The following is a 23442-nucleotide window of genomic DNA, read 5'->3' on the forward strand; positions in this document are numbered from 1 at the left end:
AAATGTGTATGTGAAAAGTCTGTGTTTACAAAATCAAATAACCTTTGATTATTACTGTTTGTTAAATCGTAGACATACATGCACATGCGCGCACACACACACATACACACACACAATTTGTGCATTTATTGTTTTGTTTTTTGCTGTCAGAATTTCTTGTGTATTGCTTGTAATCATTGTTTTTCATGTTATTCTTTTTTTCTTTACCCTTTTCACCGCCTTTTTTCTTTATCTTTTTTTGGTTGTGGGAGGAGGGGGGGGGGGCAGGTCATGAGGATAAAAGAAAGCTGTACAAGCTTACACCTTCACCCTTGATAAATATCATTGTGACTTGACAAAAATAGTGACAGGCAAACTCACACCCATCCTCTCTCTCTCTCTCTCTCTCTCTCTCTCTCTCTGTTGCTTGAGGTCACAGTGACCGCACACCAGCAGACTCTCCAGGCACTGCATGGCTGAATGTCAGAGCTGGATAGATCTATACTACTGTCATCTGTGCACTTTGAAAAATTGACATAACATATTGCTACAACAGGTGTGCCAACCTTATTTGCAGGGAGCATACCCACATATTTTATATATATATATATATATATATATATATATATATATATATATATGTGCATGCATGCATGCATGCTTGTGTGTGCGTGCACACACACACACACACACACACACACACACACACACACACACACACACACAGAGTTTAGCACACACAAAACACACACAGTCTCACACACAGTTTAGCACACACAAAACACACCCTGTCTCACACACAGTTTAGCACACACAAATCACACACACATACACAACACACAGTGACGCGCACACATGCACTCACACACACACACACACACACACACACACACACACACACACACACACACACACACACACTCAGTCATGCGAGCGCGCACTCGCACTTGCTTGCACACACACACATGCACATACTTCAGTGCCAGATCACTCACATTTAATTGGAATGCCTGTAAGATAGTGATTCGGAGATAGAGTGGAAGAGATGAGAGACAGAGAAAAAGAGAGGTCAAAACAGTTCCATTGGTAGCTTGTGATAAAACTTCAGATTGAACAATAAAAGAAATGTGAGGTAGAACAAATAGGAAGGCATCATATTACTTGAATTTTAGCTCTCCAATGAGAAGTTTGGGCAAAAAAGTTGAAAAACAAAGCAAGCACGCTATGTAAAGTGATTTGCATACACACACACGCACGCACACACACATACACAATCACTCTCTCTATCTCTCTCTGTCTCTCACATACAGAGACACACAATCACAGATAGACACATACACACACACACACACACACACACACACAAACGATGTAATCAAATATTCTGTCACATATCAAGCACAACCATTCCTCATGTTTTGACACATGTGCATACATTGCAAATTTGCATGCACACATCATTTGCCACCCTTCCTCTCTCTCTCTCTCTTTCACACACACACACACACTCACACAAACGTGAATAGACCACAGACAGATAATCAGTGCACATACAACATGCATCACAAGTCAGTTGTGGTTCATCTGCGCACACATGTACAGGCACACGTGTGTGCGTGCGTGCGCACACACACACACACACACACACACACACACACACACACACACACACACATACAGAGCGCTGGTCATGAAAGTAGGTTATAAAGTATTGGGATCAATACTGCTGTCTGGGTGAAGTGCAGCTGTTGTGCATTTACAAACACCACAGCATATTGAGCTGTATATGTAGACAGTAGAGAGATGCACGCTGTTTGCTTTGACATTCCATACTGTCGTAGCACAAGAATCAGAATGTAGCTGGCAGACTCCATCTCTATATATGTAATGTGTATATAATATATATATATATTATAATATTTTTAGGTAAAACCCTGCATTAGAATGTAATTAGATAATTCTGCAAACAGTTAGAACACCATTTCTCATTCACTAGCTATGAACGTAACATTGACAGAGGCAGTTTTACAGTTTGTTTCGAACTGGCTGCCAGTAGCTGTTGCAGAATTAGCTTGAAGTCACATCCCTTCTGTTTTCAGTCTGTTTTCAACCATCTCCTTTCCCATCATTTTCTCCATCTCTCTTACCATCGTCCTCCCCATTTTTGATCAGTAATATGGCAAGGAACACTATTTTTTGACTATCAAAAAGTTGGCAGACTGTTTTTGACTCACTTGTGTAAACAAAGTGAGTCTGTGTTTTAACCCGGTGTTCGGTTGTCTGTGTGTGTGTGTGTCTGTGTGTCTGTGGTAAACTTTAACATTGACATTTTCTCTGCAACTACTTTGTCAGTTGACACCAAATTTGGCATAAAAATAGGAAAAATTCAGTTCTTTCCAGTCATCTTGTTTCAAACAATATTGCACCTCTGGGATGGGCACAAAAAAAATAAAGAATGAAGCCTAATTATATGCAAACTGCATTACTGTTATATTTACCTTTTTTTGTATTCTCTAAACTTGGCACTTTGATCTGATATTCTGACCCAACAACTAGAACAGTCATTATTATCATTTTTTGTTCAAACAGGAACTTCTTTTGCTAAGCATGGAAGTTTTATTTATTTTGCAAACGTTTTGGTGCAGAGGGTAAAAAAGGGAAATTACTCTGTAATTAATGCTAGTGGAGTTAATTTGCTTTAAACTGATCTTTCTCATCTTAAACATTACATTTTGAAATTATACTCAATACATAAAAAGCTTGGATTTTTTTTAAGTGTATCACAAGTGAGTCTTGAAGGCCTTGCCTCTCTTGTTTTAATATATGGGCAGACAGAAGTACAAAGTTATCTGTCCTTACAATGCAGTAATTGTATTCAGAACTTCATGCTGTATTGAAGCCTTCTGTTTATGGGTTGTAGTTCCCATGTTCACTGGAATGTACAAGTAAGCTTTTGCATGTCTGTTTTTTTTGTTTTTTTTACCCAGCCATGTCTGCAACAAAACTCCATTTTTAAGGGTATGCATGCTGAGTATGTTCTTGTTTCCATAACCCACCAAATGTTGACAGGGGTTACAGGATCTGCTGCATATACATGAATCTGCTGAATGGAGTTCAGGCACTAGCAGGTCTGCACTTTGTTGGTCTGGGAGATTGGAAAAATCTACTGATCAACCCACACTAGCAGGTCTGCACATTTGTTGGTCTGGGAGATTGGAAAAATCTCCTCCTTAACCCACCAGGTGCTGGGACCAAGATTCAAATCCAGGACCTTCTGATTGGAAGTCCAAAGCTTTAACCACTCAGCTGTTGTGCCCATCGTATTGAAGTTATCCACTAATAGTTTAAAAGTGATGTTGTGTAGTTCATTATGATCAATAATTTTACAAATGATGGCCTTTGGTTGAGACTGCTGTGAATGGTTACCGGATGCACTGTGAATGATGTCTGTTTTCAGAGGGGTGCGGAGGGCAGAGACCTCTTCAACAAAGTGTGCCAGCACCTTGACCTCATAGAAAAGGACTACTTCGGTATTCAGTTTGTAGATGAAAGAATATCCAACCGTCTGAAAGTGAGTACTTTTTCTGTGTGTATAAGTTTCTTTCTTTTGTGTTCATACTGATAATCTAAAAGAAAAACACACTGCGTTTGTTTGCTTTCTAAAGTACATATTAGCGCTCACACAGATAATGTAGGAAAAAAAAGATTGCATTTGTTTTCTTTCTAACGTCCATGTTTGGTTCAGTAAAGTCTTCATTTTTGCATGATTTTTTTTCATAATTCCTGTCTTGTCACATGTATAGAAAAAACTCTTTATTAGTTTTTGTTTGCTTTGAAGAGAACACACACACACACACACACACACACACACACACACTTGCATGAAATGAAGAACTGTTATATTTACACTAATACAGCCTGTTGCTTCATAAGACAATACTTATAAAAGCATTTCCTCTGCTTCCATTCATGCCCCTTGTCATATGGTACACCTAATATTGGTTAAATTGTAGTGAAACATGAAACAGTGTTGTGAATCCTAGAACTGTGTCACTCTTGAACCCCAAACCCAAAGGCATGGCATCTGGATTGTGTGAAGGAGTGAAAGTCCCCGTCAATAAAAATAGCTCAAAAACAACAACCATGAACACAAACAACACACAAGTTGTAGTTCTAGAAAAATGATTGTTTATTGATTGTGTTTTTTCTTCTCTTTTTTTTTTCAGTGTTGGTTGAGTTCTGATAAAAAGATCACCAAGCAGAAAAAAGGTAAGGTAGATTAAAAAAAAAATAGAAGAAGAAAACAGAATCAGAAAAACAGAATGTTTGCAGACTGAACTGTATTGGACAAAAAAAGAAATAAATGTCCATTAATCTGCAGGCTTGGTAGTTCTTCCAAAAATGAAATGAAGATTGATAGAATTTGGAATATTTTGAATGCTACATACTGCTGTAATACTGAAATAGATACCTGAAATGCGTATTTGAGGGAGTCATTGTAAATGCAGAATAATTGCGACTGGCTATATGTTGCTCAACACAGAGGATGCGAAAGTGAGAGATATTTCTGGATGCAGTGAATGTGTTTTTTTTTCGTGTGTTGTGTGTTGTTTGATTGATAGTTTGTTTCCATTTCTTTTCAGGGGGACCATGGCAGTTTGACTTTGCGTTAAAGTTCTATCCCCCTGACCCTACACAGTTAAAAGAAAGTTTGACAAGGTCAGAATTGACATTACGTTTGTTTTGTATCTGTTGGGAAGAAGAAACTTGTATTTGGCTGTTGTGTGTGTTTGTGTGTGTGTGTGAAATTTGTGTATGTTTTTTTAAGTCTTTCTACACACAGACCACACCATACAATTCAGAATTTGTGTTTAAATAAGTATGGATATTTTATTTACTTACATGCCAAGTATATTTTAATACAAACAAAATATAATACAATTGTAAACTGCACCTGAAAAAAAAAATTGGTTTAATGTTCTTTCGATCAGGAAAGAGACAGGGGAATTGCCAGAGGTGTATGGAAGGGCCAGGTTTACGTTTGGGGATTTTGCATGCTTCTGCCTGTCTGTCCATTTCACTGTCTGTCTTTCTCCTTCTCTTTCTCTCTCCTTGGACTTCTCCCCTTTCCTTCTCTCATTCTTTGGCAGTCTTTTTGTGCCTGTGTCTCTCACTGTATTGAGTGGGAATTGTTCCTTCTTTCTTTTGGTAATGTGCAAAATGTTTGGATGTTTTTCTAGTATGTTCATTGTCTCCTTATTATGTACTGTTTTAGAATTTAAAAAAAGAAGAGAATTGATTCTTTATCCTTTAACAAATTATGTATGTTGTTCATTGTTTTTAACCTGTTTATATGTTTTTAAAAAAAAATTATCCTTTTTTTATTTTTATTTTTAGATGGCTTGTGACGCTTCAGACCAGGAGGGATATTTTGAGTGGAAAGTAAGTGGCTTGATATTGGCAGTGAGTGTCTGTGTGTGTGTGTGGAGTGAAATAATCATGTGAACGTGCTGTCCACCTCACTTGCATACCACTCTTGACATATGCACCATACATGCCTACTGTTTTGGAATATGAAATTTGGTGTCATATACTGTACCATGTCAAACTGATGCAAACTGGTAATATGAAAATTGATGACCAGTTACGCACACACTCTCACCTTCTCTCTGTCTCACACACTCTGTCTCTCTCTCACTCACACTTAGACAGACTTGTACATAAACACTCTTCCGGATGTATGCCCAGTGTAACTCGCGCATGCACACACACACGCACACACACACATAGAACACAAATCTTGAAGTGTAATTAATTCATTTATGTTATTATTATGATATGCTAATGTGAATCAGAACATAAGATTGTACACCTGTTTGGGTTGCATGTTGAATACTGTTTTTCAGATGTGAAAAAACCCGGACACCTCTATCATGTCCTTGCCAGCAGCATAAACATAGCTTCTTGTCCCAATCTCTCTAAGACAAACGTCAGATTGAATCACTTTGCATTTAGTCACCACTCTTTCTGTCTCTGGACCTTACACTTGTAGTGATCTCCCTCGTTCACTTTGTTAGATCTCTGCACTTAACTGGCACTTACCTGTTCCAAGACTAACCTTGAAACATACCTCTGTCCAAAATGATAGCTTCTCCCTCCCTTCCCTATTTCTGCCAGTTTCTTCTGTAGCTTTCTGTCTGCATGTATTTGGAAGTTTTGTCTTTTGTCCCTTTGATTCAGAGACATGCATACATGTTCATTTCTTGTGATAAAGGGCTTTGATTTGTCTCCATTGAAGATTCAGTGCTATATGAATACAATCATTATTATTATTGTTGTTATCAGTGTTAAGACTGACAAACTGCTGCAGTGAATGTGACATTCTTTTCTTGGAGTGTCCTCTGCTTGGAGTCCTATATATGGACCAGGATTTTTACTCTCTCCTCCACTAGACCTTGAGTGGTGGTCTTGGTGCTAGTCTTTCAGATGAGACGATAAACTGAGGTCACTTATGCAGCCCACAGCAATGCAAGGGTTATCACTGGCATAATTCTGTTTAAAGAAAAGTGGAATTTGATGGTGAAACAAATACGCTTGCAGACAGAAAAAAAGAGAGAGAAAAATATATAGGTGGCACTGCACCGTGGCGACGCACTCTTCCCAGTGAGAGCAGTGCTGATTTCATGCAGAGAAATCTGTTGTGACAAAAAGTGATACCATACAATATGATACAATACAATACAATACAATTTAGTACAATTCAATACAATGCATTGTAATACAATATAATACAATACAATCTCACATTCTCACGAAACTGCTGCAATAAATCAAACATGCATTCTTTACAGAGCATTGTTTAATTACACATATTCAGCCATGACCCTCCAGTGTGTACTACAGCAGGGGGTCGGACTCCTGTCCTGTGAAAACTGCTAGTCCGTTCCAAGCCGAGAAATCGAAAGCAGGTGAAGAAACTGCTTCAATAAATGAAATGTGCGTTGTTTTCTTAACACTTGATTCTGTATGTGTGTTTGTGCGTGTGTCTGTGTGTTTGTGTGTGTGTGTGTGTTGCAGACTGCCCACCACCTTCCTGACGCAAGCCATGCTGGGGTCATACTGCGTGCAGGCGGACGTGGGCGACTTCGACCCCAGCGAGCACCGGGGCATTGAGTACATCCGCGACACCAGCTTTGCACCTAACCAGACAGCAGACCTGCTGGAGAAGATCTCCGAGCTCCACAAGCAGCACAAGTGAGGGCAGGGCGGGGCAGGGTAGGGTTGGGGAATGGCGAGAAAGAGGTGGGAAGGGTTGGGGAAAGGGTTGGAGAAGGGTGAGTAGGGTTGGGGAAGGGCAAGAAAGGGTTGGGGAAGGGTGAGTAGGGTTGGGGAATGGTGAGAAAGGGTTGGAGAAGGGTGAGTAGGGTTGGGGAAGGGCAAGAAAGGGTTGGGGAAGGGTGAGTAGGGTTGGGGAATGGTGAGAAAGGGTTGGGGAATGGTGAAAAAGGGTTGGGGGAGGGTGAGTAGGGTTGGGGATGGGTGAGAAAGGGTTTGGGAAGGGTGAGTAGGGTTGGAGAAGGGTGAGAAAGGGTTGGGGGAAGGGTGAGTAGGGTTGGAGAAGGGTGAGTAGGGTTGGGGGGGGGAAGGGTGAGAAAGGGTTGGAGAAGAGTGAGAAAGGGTTGGGGGAAGGGTGAGTAGGGTTGGAGAAGGGTGAGTAGTGTTGGGGGAAGGGTGAGTAGTGTTGGGGGAAGGGTGAGTAGGGTTGGGGGAAGGGTGAGTGGTGTTGGGGGAAGGGTGAGTAGGGCTGGGGGAAGGGTGAGTAGGGTTGGGGAAGGGCAAGAACTTAGAAAGGGTTGGGGAAGGGTGAGTAGGGTTGGAGAAGGGTGAGAAAGGGTTGGGGGAAGGGTGAGTAGGGTTGGGGGAAGGGTGAGTAGGGTTGGGGAAGGGCAAGAAAGGGTTGGGGAAGGGTGAGTAGCATTGGAGAAGGGTGAGAAAGGGTTGGGGAAAGGGCGAGTAGGGTTGGGGAAGGGTGAGTAGCGTTGGAGAAGGGTGAGAAAGGGTTGGGGAAAGGGTGAGTAGGGTTGGGGAAGGGTGAGTAGCGTTGGAGAAGGGTGAGAAAGGGTTGGGGAAAGGGCGAGTAGGGTTGGGGGAGGGAATGGGTAGTGGAAGAGTGAGAAAGGGTTGGGGAAAGGCAGGGCAGGAGAAGGGTGGGAAAAGATTGGAGAAGGGCAGGGCTGGAAAAGAGCAGGTAAGGGGCTGGACAGCTTAGAAAGGAAGGGCAGGGCAGAAACAGTTATCATCTGTTGAGGTGTGAAAAACCTGTTGTATTGTTCCTGTGTGTGTGTCTTTGTGTGTCTGTGTCTGTGTGTTTCATACAGGTGAAAATCGCTGAGCTTCATACACAGATCAAGAGAGGGCACGGCAGAAACAGTTATTGTCAGTCGGAAAATCCCTTTGTAATGTTCCAGTGTGTGTGTGTGTGTGTGTGTTTACTTTTTATTACAGAATTTACATTCTGCAGGAGTGGGAGTATAGCCTTGTACAGAATTTGGTTTGGGATATTTTGGTGGGTTTTGTGTGTGTGTTTACAGTAAATAAAGCCTGTTTGTGTAAGATACAGTTATTTTATCAACACCTGCCTCATGTGATACAGCCAACTGGGCTAACCATCCCAGGACAGTGAGGGATTGGGTGTCTTGGTTGTCTTTTTTTTTCTTTTTTTTTTCACCCTTGAAAACAAGGTTCTATTCTTCCCGTTTTCCAACATGAATCATGATTACAGTCTCCATGTATCAAACTTCTGTGTGAAGTTATCAGAAAGAAACACACACACGCACGCAAACATGCACGCACACACACACACACACACACGTGTGTGTGTGTGTGTGTGTGTGTGTGTGTGTTGTTTTGTTTTATAAGGCTTCTTAATGAACAGAGGGTGTGGGGAGGGAGAATGTATGCAGACGGTGTAAAAAACTGGCAAAGGTGATTAGTTGGCTGATACAGTCTGTGTGATGGTGTGTTTGTATCGTATTGTGTTTTACTACTCTTTTGCCTCAATAGAGTTTTCTACATGCATGTGGTAATGTGTATGTGTGCAGGGGTCAGACCCCCGATGAAGCAGAGATCAACTTCCTGGAGAACGCCAAAAAACTGTCCATGTATGGTGTGGACCTTCATGCTGCTCAGGTGTGTGCCTACTTTCATCCTGTCAGATTTTCCTTTTAGTGATGGCAATGACGGGCGCGCAATAGCTGAGTGGTTAAAGAGTTGAACTTTTCAATCTCAGGGTCTTGGGTTCGAATCTCGGTAATGGCGCCTGGTGGGTAGAGGATGGAGATTTTTCTGATCTCCCAGGTCAACATACGTGCAGACCTGCTTGTGCCTGAACCTCCTTCATGTGTATATGCAAGCAGAAGTTCAAATGCGCATATTGAAGATCCTGTAATCCATGTCAGTGTTCAGTGGGTCATGGCAACGAGAACATACCTAGCATGCACACAACCGAAAACGGAGTATGGCTGCTTACATGGTAGGTAGAAAAGAACATATCTGCACATTTTGATATGTTAAAAAAAAAATTTAGTGAGCAGGAGGTGTGTTTGGGCTGGAGGGGTTGGGAGGGTTTGGGATCACACCAGTGTTGTTGTTGACATAAGCGTAAGTTTTATCTGTTCACTATAATCAAATTCTATCTCAGATAGTTGAGACAACAGCTGTCTTCTCTGCTGTTGTGATGGTCAGAGTGGAACACGACCGACTATGATATATACAAATGAAGCAGAAACAGAAATCTGTGGATTGAGGAAGTGGATGTGTTGATACAGCTTACTATCATATCAAACATACATGTGAAGCAGAAGCTTACTATCATATCAAACATACATGTGAAGCAGAAGCTTACTATCATATCAAACATACATATGAAGCAGAAGCTTACTATCATATCAAACATACATGTGAAGCAGAAGCTTACTATCATATCAAACATACATGTGAAGCAGAAGCTTACTATCATATCAAACATACATATGAAGCAGAAGCTTACTATCATATCAAACATACATGTGAAGCAGAAGCTTACTATCATATCAAACATACATGTGAAGCAGAAACCGAAAATTGGGGACTGAAAAACAGGGTGTGTTGGACATGACTGACTATCAGTGAAGCAGAAACAGAAAATTGGGCACTGAAAAACAGGGTGTGTTGGACATGACTATCATAATTATCATACATACATAGAAAGCAGAAACAGCTCTGTGGGCCGAATAACTGGGCATGTTGGTGCAGGACGCCAACAATGTGGACATCATGCTGGGGGTGTGTGCCAGCGGTCTGCAGGTGTACCGGGAAAAGCTCAGGATCAGTCGCTTTGTCTGGCCCAAGATCCTCAAGATCTGCTACAAGCGCCGACACTTCTACGTCAAAGTTCGCCCCACAGATGTCAGTTGGCTGGATGGAAAAGTGTTGTCTTTTGTATTGTCTTGTTTTGTCCTGTCTTGTCTTGTTTTGTCTTGTCTTTCCTTGCCTTGTTTTGTCTTTTCTTGTCTTTTGTTGTCATTTCTTGCCTTGTTTTGTCTTGTCATGTCTTGTTTTGTCTTTTCTTGTTTCGCCTTGTCTTGTCTTGCCTTTCTTGCCTTGTTTTGTCTAGTCTTTTCTTGCCTTATTTTGTCTTGTCACTTTTCTGCAAAATTTGGATAATATTTGTATGTTTCCCATGCCCTTTGTTTTGGCTTTTTGGTTGGTTTGTTGTCGGCTTTTTTTTTCATGCTGTGAGTTTTCCTAGAGAAGAAATATTTTTTTCTTAATTTGCAGGCATTTTTTTTTCTCCTTCTCCAGAAGTTGTTTGTTTCAATTTTTTGTGTTTATTCTTGAGGGTTTTGTTTTTCATGATTTCTTTCCATCTGGTCCTCTTGTGTCTGTCAGTCTATCTGTCTGTCCATTGATCAGTGTCTGTCTCTAATTTTCTCACTCTTTGTGTTGTGTTGTGTTGTGGACAGACACTTTTTCCCTCTCTTCCCTGTCTCACACTTTATGTCTAGTCTTTTCTTGCCTTGTTTTGTCTTGTTACTTTTCTGCAAAATTTGGATTATATTCGTATGTTAACTTTATGTTAAGTCCACAATCAAATATTCCGAAAACAAATAAATAAAGTCAAACATATGATCTCATCAACTTCTTTTCTTCTCAAGTTCTTGATGCCACATCCACCAAATCTCTTTACTCTGTCATGTCAAATCTTCTTAGAACTGCAAAAAAGACTCCTCTTCCTTCTGCCCACATTTTATCTGGACTCCCCAATGTCTTCTCTTTCTTTTTCGACAGTCCAAAATATTTGGACCATCTTAGACCAGATGTCTTTCCAACCTGCTCATCCTGATCCTCAATTCAGCGGCACTCCTCTCCATTCCTTTAATCCATTGACTGAAACAGAAGTTCATGAAATCCCCACAATCACCAATATTGTCAACTCATCCCTTCTCACTGGAACGTTTCCATCCACTTTCAAAACTGCAATTGTCCGGCCTCTTCTGAAGAAACCCAACCTTGACGCAAACATTTGGAAAAACATCGACCAGTTTCTAATCTTCCATTCATGTCCAAACTTGAAAAAGCTGTCCTCAAGCAGCTGAACAACCACCTTTGTTTGAACAATCTCATCCACCCATTTCAGTCTGCCTATCGCGCTGACCACAGCACCGAAACCACTCTCCTCCACATTCTGAACAATCGACTGATAGCGTCCGACTTAGGAAAAATTTCCATTCTCACTCTTCTCGACTTGTCAGCCGCCTTTGACACGATAGACCATTCAATCCTTCTTTCCCGTCTTCATTTTACATTTGGTATCAACGGCACTGTTCTAAACTGGTTCAAATCTTATCTCACTGATCGATTCCAGTTTGTTATTGTTGATCATTTCCAATTTGAACCCGTTAAAATCGAACATGGAGTCTCACAGGGATCTGTTTTAGGCCCAGTGCTCTTCACACTGTACACTGCTCCTCTCGCTGAAATTATCAACCGCCATAATATCAGTCATCATTCTTATGCTGATGACACTCAACTCCAGAAGAGTGATACCCCTGAAAAATTGTTGTCGCTCTTGCAAGAAACATCCAACTGCTTCCTGGACATTCAAAACTGGATGACTCGAAATAAGTTACAATTGAACGCAGACAAAACTGAAGTAATGATCATAGGAACTAAACAAAAACTGTCTTCCATCACAATTGACGCTATCAAACTTGGCAGTATATCCATCCCTCTTTCCAGGTCAGTCAGGAACCTCGGTGTTGTCCTTGACAATACACTGTCCATGCAAAAATTTATCAGTCAGATATGTCAGTCCTGCTACTGTCAACTGCGGCGCATCAGTGCCGTCCGGAAATATCTGTCCAGTGACGCATCATCTAGACTTGTCGTTTCTCACATTCTATCTCGCTTTGACTACTGTAACTCTCTATTGTCTGGTTTGCCTGCTTCATACATTCTGTCCCTTCAGCACATACAAAAAAGATCTGAGTACATCACCCCTCTTTTGCAATATCTCCACTGGCTCCCAGTCTCACACCGAATAAAGTACAAGATCAGCACTCTTATGTTATAGATGTATTCACAAAACTGCCCCTTCCTATCTTTGAGGCTGCCTTCACCTCTACACTCCATCTCACTGACTATGATCGGCTTCGGATCCACTCTGTTTACACATACCTAGATTCAAACACTAGACTGTTGGCTGCTGTTCTTTCTCTGTCTCTGGACCTTGCAATTGGAATGAACTTCCTCTTTCGCTTCGTCAGGTCTCCACACTCAGCTCTTTCAAGTCTGGCCAACCCACCTCTTCCCAAAATAGCCTCCCTTGCCTGCCTCTTCCTTGTCTTTAGTTTCTACAGTTTTAGAGTTATGCATGCGTGTGAATGACTGGTGCGAAAGCGCTTTGATTTGTCTCTGCACAAGATTCAGCTCTATATAAATACCATTATTATTATTATGTTGTGTTGTGAGCAGACACTTTTCCCTTCTCTTCCCTGTCTCACACTTTGTGTTGTGTTGTGAGCAGACACTTCTTCCCTCTCTTCCCTGTCTCACACTTTATGTTGTGTTATGAGCAGACACTTTTTCCCTCTCTGCCCTGTCTCACACTTTGTGTTGTGTTGTGGGCAGACACTTTTTCCCTCTCTGCCCTGTCTCACACTTTGTGTTGTGTTGTGAGCAGACACTTCTTCCCTCTCTTCCCTGTCTCACACTTTATGTTGTGTTATGAGCAGACACTTTTTCCCTCTCTGCCCTGTCTCACACTTTGTGTTGTGTTGTGGGCAGACACTTTTTCCCTCTCTGCCCTGTCTCACACTTTGTGTTGTGTTGTGGGCAGACACTTTTCCCCTCTCTTCCCTGTCTCACACTCTGGACATTGCTAGATTTCAAGTGCAGAGTGTGTGTGTCCCTTGTAACTGTTGATTTCAAGTGCTGAGTGAATGCATCCTTTGAGACTTGATTTGAAGTGCTAAGTGCATGCATGCCATGTAACTGTTGATTTGAAGTGCTAAGTGTGTGCATGCCATGTAACTGTTGATTTGAAGTGCTGAGTGTCCCTGTGTGTGTGTGTGCAGAACATGCCAACAGACAACACTGTCAGCTTCAAGCTGGCTTCGCACCGCCTGGCAAAGAGGCTGTGGAAGATCTGTGTGGAACACCATGCCTTCTTCAGGTCTGTCAGTTGTTGTAGGATAGTCTGTCCTGTCCCACTGCTAATGTAGGATATTCTGTCCTGTCCCACTGCTCTTCAGGTCTGTCACCTGTTGTAGGACGGTGTCGTGTCCCACTGCTAATGTAGGACAGTGTCGTGTCCCACTGCTAATGTAGGACAGTGTCCTGTCCCACTGCTAATCTAGGACAGTCTGTCCTGTCCCACTGCTAATGTAGGATAGTCTGCCCTGTCCTGCTGCTGATGTAGGATAGTCTGCCCTGTCCCACTGCTAATGTAGGATAGTCTGTCCTGTCCCACTGCTAATGTAGGATAGTCTGCCCTGTCCCACTGCTAATGTAGGATAGTCTGCCCTGTCCTGCTGCTGATGTAGGATAGTCTGTCCTGTCCCGCTGCTGATGTAGGATAGTCTGCCCTGTCCTGCTGCTGATGTAGGATAGTCTGTCCTGTCCCGCTGCTGATGTAGGATAGTCTGCCCTGTCCTGCTGCTGATGTAGGATAGTCTGTCCTGTCCCACTGCTAATGTAGGATAGTCTGTCCTGTCCCGCTGCTGATGTAGGATAGTCTGTCCTGTCCCACTGCTGATGTAGGATAGTCTGTCCTGTCCCACTGCTAATGTAGGATAGTCTGTCCTGTCCCGCTGCTGATGTAGGATAGTCTGTCCTGTCCCACTGCTAATGTAGGATAGTCTGTCCTGTCCCGCTGCTGATGTAGGATAGTCTGTCCTGTCCCACTGCTGATGTAGGATAGTCTGTCCTGTCCCACTGCTAATGTAGGATAGTCTGCCCTGTCCCACTGCTGATGTAGGATAGTCTGCCCTGTCCCACTGCTGATGTAGGATAGTCTGTCCTGTCCCGCTGCTGATGTAGGATAGTCTGTCCTGTCCCACTGCTAATGTAGGATAGTCTGTCCTGTCCCACCATGTCTGTCATAAATTGGCAGAGGAGGCAGCTGCTGTCCCAACTGTCTGGGCTAGAAGTTGATTATTGTGGAGAGGGTCTTGCCCAAGTTACATCCCCATTTTCTCGGCCAAGAATGCTTGATGACAGTCGTTGGGATAGTCTGTGGCGGCCAACTAGCCCCCGAGGCTGCGGCACTAAGAGTCAGTGCAGTCTTGCCTCCCAGTTTGAAACCCATGGTTCACAAGAGACTTGTGTTGCAAATGAATTCCCATTGCAGTGGAGAAACCATTGATCATACTGTTTTCACCTTGGTGTTGGCCCAAGGTGTGGAGAACTTGTCTGGAACCTGTTTGGAAACAGCAGTGCATGTCAGCCATTTTTTTTCCTAATTAACTGATGGCTGGAAGCAGGGTGTGATTCAGCTCTCCTAGTATACAAAGTAAACCAAGCAGCTTTTCACTTTCGGAGCTTGCTGCATAGTTGGGTGACAGCGAACTTTGGCATATTATGCTCTGAATCAAAAGCTTTGTTCTGTATCACTAGAATTACAGTTGATTTTCCTAAATTTGTGATTTATGAAATCATTGCCAGAAGTACAAATTATTTGTCCTGTTTAAGTTACGAAATCATCATCAAAATTATTACAAATAATTGATCTGAAAAAAGTATATATATTGTTTCATAATTCATATGAAACAAAACTGGTATCAGTAGATATGTGAAAAGAACTGATGAAGATGTCTTCTGAAAAGCATTTCCCTCGTCTATGTTAAAAGTAGTGTATTGCATGCAGAACGCATGCTAATAGAACAAAGCAAAATAGACTACGCTTGCCTTGTTTTGCCACAGTCAGGAAACATAAATATGTTATTATAATTATTATTTTGAATTGTCCCCCACCCTCCCAAAAAAGGTTTATGTAAATATGGTTAGTGTTTGTAGAGAAAAACCCATTTTATTATTACATTTCATGGTTTCCTGCAAAACAGGTTTTTGTATAGGAGTGGCGGTCATTTGCTCCTACTGATTGTATCATGTTTGCACTTGTATTACAGATTACGGGAAGCTGAACAGTCCCAGAATGCAGCAATGTTCCCACGTCTGGGATCGAAGTTCCGCTACTCTGGCCGCACGTTGTACCAGACTCGGCAGAACTCGCAGATTCTGGACAGACCAGATCCATACTTTGAGCGCAGCCAGCCTGCCCGCAACACTTTCCCAGCCCAAAAGAGCAAGAGTGTGGATGAGAGTGAGTGTTGGTAGTTTGTTACTAGTTAAGTCTTTGTCCAAAAGAGCAAGAGTGGATGACAGTGAGTGTTAAAAATTTGTTGCTAGTTAAGTTCTTTGTTTTGTTGACAGCTGTGCTTATGTATGTTATTCTTGCTTCTTTTTTCTCTGATTAGCTTATATGCACAAATGACCAGGACATTTAGCGTGTGTTTATGTAAGTTTGTGGCTGCCTCTGTGTGCGTATGTGTTAGGGTAGCTGTTAGATACACATGTATGTTAAAACGTATGTATGCAGTGTGTGTGTGTGTGTGTGTGTGTGTGTGTGTGTGTGTGTGTGTGTGTGTGTGGTCACATTTTGGTGTGTGTATGTAACATAGATATAATGTTTTATGTTAACAAAAGCGTTTTTGTAAAGCACCTAGAGCAGATTTCTGGATAGTGTGCTATATAAGTATCCATTATTATTATTATTAAATGTGAAGTCCATCACAGACATGGAGACTCACAGACCTGTATGCTGACAAACCCCACACCTTCACCACCGGACACAAGGTGACCAGAAACAATGTCAAACACCAACGTGTGGGAAAAGCAACCAGTCACATTCCCACCACCAGACAGACAGAAAATGGAACTGAGCTGGCCACCGTCTGCACAAACCTCCAGACAGGAAATGACCACCCCCTGCACAAACCTCCAGACAGACAGGAAATGACCACCCCCTGCACAAACCTCGAGACAGGAAATGACCACCCCCTGCACAAACCTCCAGACAGACAGGAAATGACCACCCCCTGCACAATCCTCCAGACACCACCAGACAGGAAATGACCACTCCCTGCACAAACCTCCAGACAGTCAGGAAATGACAACCTCCTGCACAAAGCTCCAGACAGCAGCACCAGTCAGGAAATGACCACCCCCTGCACAAAGCTCCAGACAGCAGCACCAGACAGGAAATGACAACATCCTGCACAAAGCTCCAGACATCAGCACCAGACAGGAAATGACAACATCCTGCACAAAGCTCCAGACATCAGCACCAGACAGGAAATGACAACATCCTGCACAAAGCTCCAGACAGCAGCACCAGACAGGAAATGACAACATCCTGCACAAAGCTCCAGACATCAGCACCAGTCAGGAAATGACAACATCCTGCACAAAGCTCCAGACATCAGCACCAGACAGGAAATGACAACATCCTGCACAAAGCTCCAGACATCACCACCAGTCAGGAAATGACCACCCCCTGCACAAAGCTCCAGACAGCAGCACCAGTCAGGAAATGACCACCTCCTGCACAAAGCTCCAGACAGCAGCACCAGTCAGGAAATGACCACCCCCTGCACAAAGCTCCAGACAGCACCACCGGTCAGGAAATGACCACCTCCTGCACAAAGCTCCAGACAGCACCACCGGTCAGGAAATGACCACCCCCTGCACAAACCTCCAGACAGCACCACCGGTCAGGAAATGACCACCCCCTGCACAAAGCTCCAGACAGCAGCACCAGTCAGGAAATGACCACCCCCTGCACAAACCTCCAGACAGTCAGGAAATGACCACATCCTGCACAAAGCTCCAGACAGCAGCACCAGTCAGGAAATGACCACCCCCTGCACAAAGCTCCAGACAGCACCACCAGTCAGGAAATAACCACCTCCTGCACAAAGCTCCAGACAGCACCACCTGTGAGGCACTGGAGTGGAACCCTCCAGGGAAGAGAACAGTGGGCAGACCAACACCAACATGGAGAAGGTGCATAGAGGATGAGTCGGAAGGCAGCTGGATGAATGTGGGCTCAGCTGAAGTCGGGAGGACTGCCCAGAATCAAGTCTGCTGGAGAATTGTTGTTGTGGCTCATTGTCCTCAAGATGTGCTGAGGAATAAGTCAGGTCATGTCAGTCAAGTTACGATCATAAAGTGAGTCTCTGATTCATGTGTTAGTATGTTGTGCCATTGTATCCGTGTGTGTGTCCATGATAAACTTCAAAATTGACATTTTCTCAGCAGCTGCAAGTGGTAAAGAAACCAAACTTTGCAGAATTGTAACTGTCAGCAAAACAGTTCAAGCCATCATCTTTGCCTTGTGAAGATGAGCACAGTCATCGAAGGAAAAGCTCCTTATTAAAGTTTTAACCCCCTTGTCTGCAGTGCTGGTTAGATTCACAGGCACAGTGACATCACTGATGATATCATCAAAAGAAGGGAAATAACTCTGGAACCACCGGTGGAAAGCTGAAAATTCACTCCTTTGATCTAGAGTGGTCTGTCTCTTGACTGTTTCCTAAGGTTTAGGCTAGTTGTCCTGGATATTGATTTATGACTTGAAACACCACATTCTACTGCCTTTTTTCCCCACTGCAGTGAAGGGGTTAGTATTTGAAAACCAGTTATGAATAATGTCTGCTTCAGTGTAGCAAGACATTTTGTATTTGTTGATCATTCCCCAGTAGAAGGAAAATGTATGAAATAGGGATATGTAGGTTAGTGGATGTGTGTGTGCATGCAGTATCTAAATAGAGATATGTAGTTGAGTGATGTGTGTGTGTGTGTGCCTACAGTATCCAAATATAGATATGAAGTTGAGTGTGTTTGTGTGTGTGTGTGTGTGTGTGCATGCAGTATCCAAACAGAGATACATACTTGAGTGTGTGTGTGTGTGTGTGTGTGTGCAGTATCCAATAAAGATATGTAGTTACGTGGATGTGTGTGTGTCCATACAGTATGCAAATAGAGATATGTAGTTGTGTGTGTGTGTGCTTGCAGTATCCAATCGTCCTGAGTACTGGAAGGACGACGAGGATGGAAAGAATCTGGCAGGAGACGGAAAGGACAAAAAAGATCTCAAGGACGATCCTAACGCCACGGCCACAAAGGTATACACGTTCAGGCGTTATTTTCAGGTGTCTTTTTTGTATGTGTTTGTGTCATTTTTTGTTCCATGCATGTTTACAGTATGGCAGTCAGTGATCTAGTTGGTAAGTCTAGGAAGACAGCTCTGGGAAGACCGTTTCCTTGAAACTGGAGAATAAATGTTTTGATCGGAGTCCATATTTTCTCAAGAAAAAAAAGAATATTTTCTCAAGATACAGATTTAAAAAACCACACCACTCAGAGTTTAGTCAGACAGACTTAATATCTTTCAGTGATGTTATATACAAACTGTTGTTGACTGAAACACATTGTGCCCTGTGTGTGTGTGTGTGTGTGGTGCAGGCAGACAAAGAGGACTCCACACTGCTAGGCACTGAGGGTGGGGCTCTGGCTCCCGGTGCTAACAAATCCATGGACGGCAAAGACCGGCAAGACCGCAAGCCTGGAGAAGACGTAAGCAATGGAGTGGTGGCCATGTGGCAACGCGTCTGCCTTGGAAGCGAGGGAATCTGAGCTCACAGGATCAAATCCCATAGTATTTTCTAACTCTGCTCTAAGACTTAGAATGGTGGTCTAGACAGTAGTCATTCGAATGAGACAATGAACCGATTTCCCATTTGTAGCTTTGACTTGGCACACATAAAAGAACCCTTGGGAACAAAAGGGTTGTTCCAGGCAAAATTGTACAGAAAAATCCACTTTAACTGGAAACTACAGAAACCTGCAGGCAGAAAAAAGGGTGGTGCTGCACAGTAGCAGCACACTTTCGCCAGGAATAGCATTCCAAATTTTACAGAGAATCTGTAGGAACACTGAGTAGTGCAATATAATACGTTAACTAAGATCCAGAATGGGACTGCTGTTGCAACATGGACATCCACTGTTTTTTGTGTTTTTTTTTTAATGAAAATCAGACAGCTGATGAACTGGATTATGATCAGTCAGATGCAACCTTGGTGTTGTTTGAGTCTTGTGGTAGATATTGTTGTGTTTGTGGGTGTCCATTGTTATTCATCTTTCTTCTGCTTTTCATCCTTCTTGCCTTCTTTTATCCATACCTTGCTACCTCCAAGATTGTTTCACCGTTGTTTTTAATGCATATTATTATAAAGACGTTTCCTTTCTGAACGAGACTCAGTTTTGCAGTAAGGTAACATGACCTTTTTATTTGTAAGTTAAGTCATTGTAATGGTTTTATGTCCAGAGCAGCTGGTCTAGAAGTACTTTTCTTTAATGACAGGAGGGGGAGGGGCAATTAGAAAAGTCTGTTAAGCTGATTTAGGATGCCTGTTTCAGGATGCCACTCTGAACAAAGAAGGTGGTGACGGCACCATGGGTTTGACCCCAGCGGAGCTAGCCAAGAAAGCCAAGGAGGACGAGAAGGAACGCAAGAAGCGAGAAAAGGAAGAGGAAAAACGGAAAAAAGAAGAGGAAAAACGACGGAAGAAGGAAGAAGAGGATAAAAAGAAGGCAGAGAAGAAAGGCAAAGGAAAGGGAACAGAGCCTTCTGCTGAAGACAGGAAAGACGTGACGGTAAGTACCATTGGATTTCACTGGCAGGCTGGGAAAGGTCAAGATAAGATTTGTCATTGCCTGGCTGGGAAAAGTCAGAAAAGATTTTTGATTGGATGGCTGGAAAAGGTCAGAAACATTTCATTGGTTGACTAGGGGAATTCAGAAAAGATTTCATTGGGTGGCTAGGAAAAGTCAAAATTGATTTCATTGGTTGGCAGGAAGAAGTCCGAAGTGACGGCAAGTATAATGGGTTTTACTTGTTTGTTTTGGATTTAAAGTCCGAAGTGACAGCAAGTATAATGGGTTTTACTTGTTTGTTTTGGATTTAAGGAGGAGGATGGATCAAAGAGAAAAGTGAATGGCAGTAGTTCCTTTTTTGTCAGTGACATGGGTGAACATTATTTAGAAGGGGGAACTTGATTTTTTGAAAATGGTAAAACTAAAATAAATTCCTTATTCACTGTCACATCATTACTAAAAGTTCCATCCATGATGAGCATCCTAAACAGTGTATATTTGTAATGTTTTTAAACCACTGCGTATACGCCTTTTCCATTAGAAGTTGTGAAGAAAATTAAATTGACATTTGACAATAGACTGTAGACAGTCCACACTGAGAGTCTTAAAGAATGAAGTATGTGTCACTCGTTGTTGAATATGACGTTTCAGGTTTGTAAATGTGTATACAAAATGTACAAAGATGTATATATATTTTGAAGCATGATACTGTGTGAGTCCTCTGTGATTCTTTCTTTCTCTCTCATACAGTGTTACACACTGCCTCTTCTTTGTTAATTCTGTTTGGGTTTGTTTAATTATTTATGTACATAGTTTGGGATTTATTATTTGGTCATTATGAATGTTTCTGGAAAATTCCAAAAATGTTGAAAAAGATGAATCATTGAATGCAGATGAATATATATTTGGATTTTGACTCTCCTTCAGGTATAATCTGTACCATAATATCTGGCATATTTCTTGTATTTGACACAACTTTTTTTTTCGTTTTTTTTTTTTCTTTCTAATACTCACATTCGACCCCTGCATCTTATTGGCTGTATGTGCCCTGTCTGTGTCTGAAAACTAAATTCTGACCACCACGTTGTGCCACATGTCACAACTAACTCAATATTTGACAACATACTTGATCACAATAAACGCACACGATCACACCGAATAGTAACTCTTACATGCTTTAGTCTGACCACTGTTGTGTTCGACATTGTTGATGGACATTATCTTACAGAGTAAAATTTATGGTGCGAAATAAGAGAAATCAGATGAATAAACGGAACACTTGCAAGAAAACAGGAAATTGTTTTGAGCATGCGAAATGAAATGGTGGTTGTGGCTAGAGGTAGCAGACTGGTTTCTGATGTAACCAGTCAGTTGGGGTTTGAGAACAGCACAAGTTCCACTGAAGGTTTCAGACTGGTAGAAATTACCAGCTGATAAAAAAGCAGACAATAGAACAGAAGAATGGAGTGACTAGACCTGAGTCAAGCAAACTACGAGATTCTGAAGATGATGTCACTACTCAGAAAACAACATCTGGGGTCAACAGAGGCATTCTGCACCAATCAAATTGGAGGACCTTAACTTTTCGTGATGTTCAGCAGTTGCGGCTTATCAGAAGTGTGCGCTCTATACCTTTTTCCAAGTAACTCTTTTTCTTTAAATTCACCATGTGCACATTATATATATATACATATTCCAAATAACTTTTTTTGTTTGAATTCAGCAGAAGCATTTTATGCACTTTATATGGCCTAACATGGCAGAAATGGTGGTAGTGTATGGCCTAGAATGGCAGAAATGATGTAGTCTATGGCCTAAAATAGCAGACATGATTGTAGTGTATGTCCTAAAATTGCAGATGTAGTCTATGGCCAAAAATGTAGAAATGATGGTAGTCTGTGGCCTAAAATGGCAGAAATTATGGGAGTCTACGGCCTAAAATAGCAGAAATAGTGGTAGTCTGTGGCCTAAAGTGGCAGAAGTAGTGGTAGTCTATGGCCTAAAATGGCAGAAATAGTGTTTGTGTGTGGCCTGAAATGGCAGAAATGATGGTAGTCTATGGCCTAAAATGGCAGACATGGTGGTAGTGTATGGCCTAAAATGGCAGAAATAGTGGTAGTGTATGGCCTAAAATGGCAGACGTGGTAGTGTATGGCCTAAAATGGCAGACATAGTGGTAGTGTATGGCCTAAAATGGCAGACATGATGGTAGTCTATGGTCTAAAATGGCAGACATAATGGTAGTCTATGGCCTAAAATGGCAGACATAATGGTAGTCTCTGGTTGATGGCTTTGTGTTGTGGAGGTGGAGCAGAGGCTGTGTGGTGGGGTGGGGCCAGTGGGTGGAGGTAGGAGGGGGGTGAAGAAGGTGGGTGAGTGTTGGGTGGATGTTGTTGAGGAGGATTGTGCTCTTTCAGGCGGGAGGAGACAACACAGAGAGTGCCCCAGGCAGGACTCCTGGCAGTCGTGGGGACCAGGAAGGAGTGAGTACTCTTCTCTCGCTTTTTAGGGCTGGCTTACTTATGTTGCTGGTGGTGAAGTACTTTGGTCTTGTCAGGTTTCATTGTATTCATGTGATGGTGGTGGTTTGTTTTTTTCTCAGTCAAAATCAGAAGTCTAGGATTTTTGTTGTTGATTTTCATTTTTTTTGTTTATTCTCATTGGCTGTTGCTCAGCCAAAACCATGCAAGTTAAAAACCAAAACCAAAACAATAACAACAACAAAGTCATGTTACTTTTTTTTTTTTTATACCAGTATGTGTGGTTTTGAGTTTGCAGGCTGCTGCATATAATGATATTCTGCTGATGAAAAAACAGTTCTGTCTGCAAAGAACGCCATGCAGAATTTCTCTTTCATGTGTTCATCAGGGGTTGTATTCATGGGGTGGGTGTAAATGGGTACGTCCGGACTAAAAGTGTTGTCTGAGACAGTCCATTGAAAGTTGGTATAAATGGCGGAAGACTTTGAAGAAGTCCGAGTCAAAACACGGACTAAAAGGGCTGAAATTTAGTCCAGCTATTTCGTTAGACTACGCTTCGTACGTACAGACTTTGTTAAAGACAAATTGCGTGTTTATTTTTGTTAAGTGCTTCAGTCAACTAGAATGCTCCTTCTAGAAGTGTTTGATGATGATGATTATGATGATGATGATAATAATAGTGATATTAAAAATAATGATAAGTTTATTTCTATTGTGCCTTTCCTTA

The 23442-nt window shown here is 42.2% G+C and overlaps 1 protein-coding gene across 9 annotated transcripts in view; it reads left to right on the forward strand.

Annotated features, from left to right (window-relative positions):
- LOC143295338 (uncharacterized) overlaps positions 1 to 23442 on the forward strand; it is a 135726-nt gene that overhangs the window by 77432 nt on the left and 34852 nt on the right. For all 9 annotated transcript variants that reach the window (XM_076606979.1, XM_076606983.1, XM_076606985.1 and 6 more), the window contains exons 3-15: positions 3437 to 3550; positions 4206 to 4248; positions 4623 to 4698; positions 5377 to 5421; positions 7057 to 7233; positions 9081 to 9168; positions 10273 to 10425; positions 13596 to 13693; positions 15648 to 15841; positions 18595 to 18704; positions 19045 to 19155; positions 19999 to 20235; positions 22653 to 22718. In XM_076606979.1, the coding sequence (XP_076463094.1) occupies positions 3437 to 3550; positions 4206 to 4248; positions 4623 to 4698; positions 5377 to 5421; positions 7057 to 7233; positions 9081 to 9168; positions 10273 to 10425; positions 13596 to 13693; positions 15648 to 15841; positions 18595 to 18704; positions 19045 to 19155; positions 19999 to 20235; positions 22653 to 22718 (1512 nt within the window). The remainder of the gene's footprint in view (positions 1 to 3436; positions 3551 to 4205; positions 4249 to 4622; positions 4699 to 5376; positions 5422 to 7056; positions 7234 to 9080; positions 9169 to 10272; positions 10426 to 13595; positions 13694 to 15647; positions 15842 to 18594; positions 18705 to 19044; positions 19156 to 19998; positions 20236 to 22652; positions 22719 to 23442) is intronic.

Source organism: Babylonia areolata, chromosome 20 (assembly GCF_041734735.1).
Source record: "Babylonia areolata isolate BAREFJ2019XMU chromosome 20, ASM4173473v1, whole genome shotgun sequence".
Lineage (NCBI taxonomy): Eukaryota > Metazoa > Mollusca > Gastropoda > Neogastropoda > Buccinidae > Babylonia > Babylonia areolata.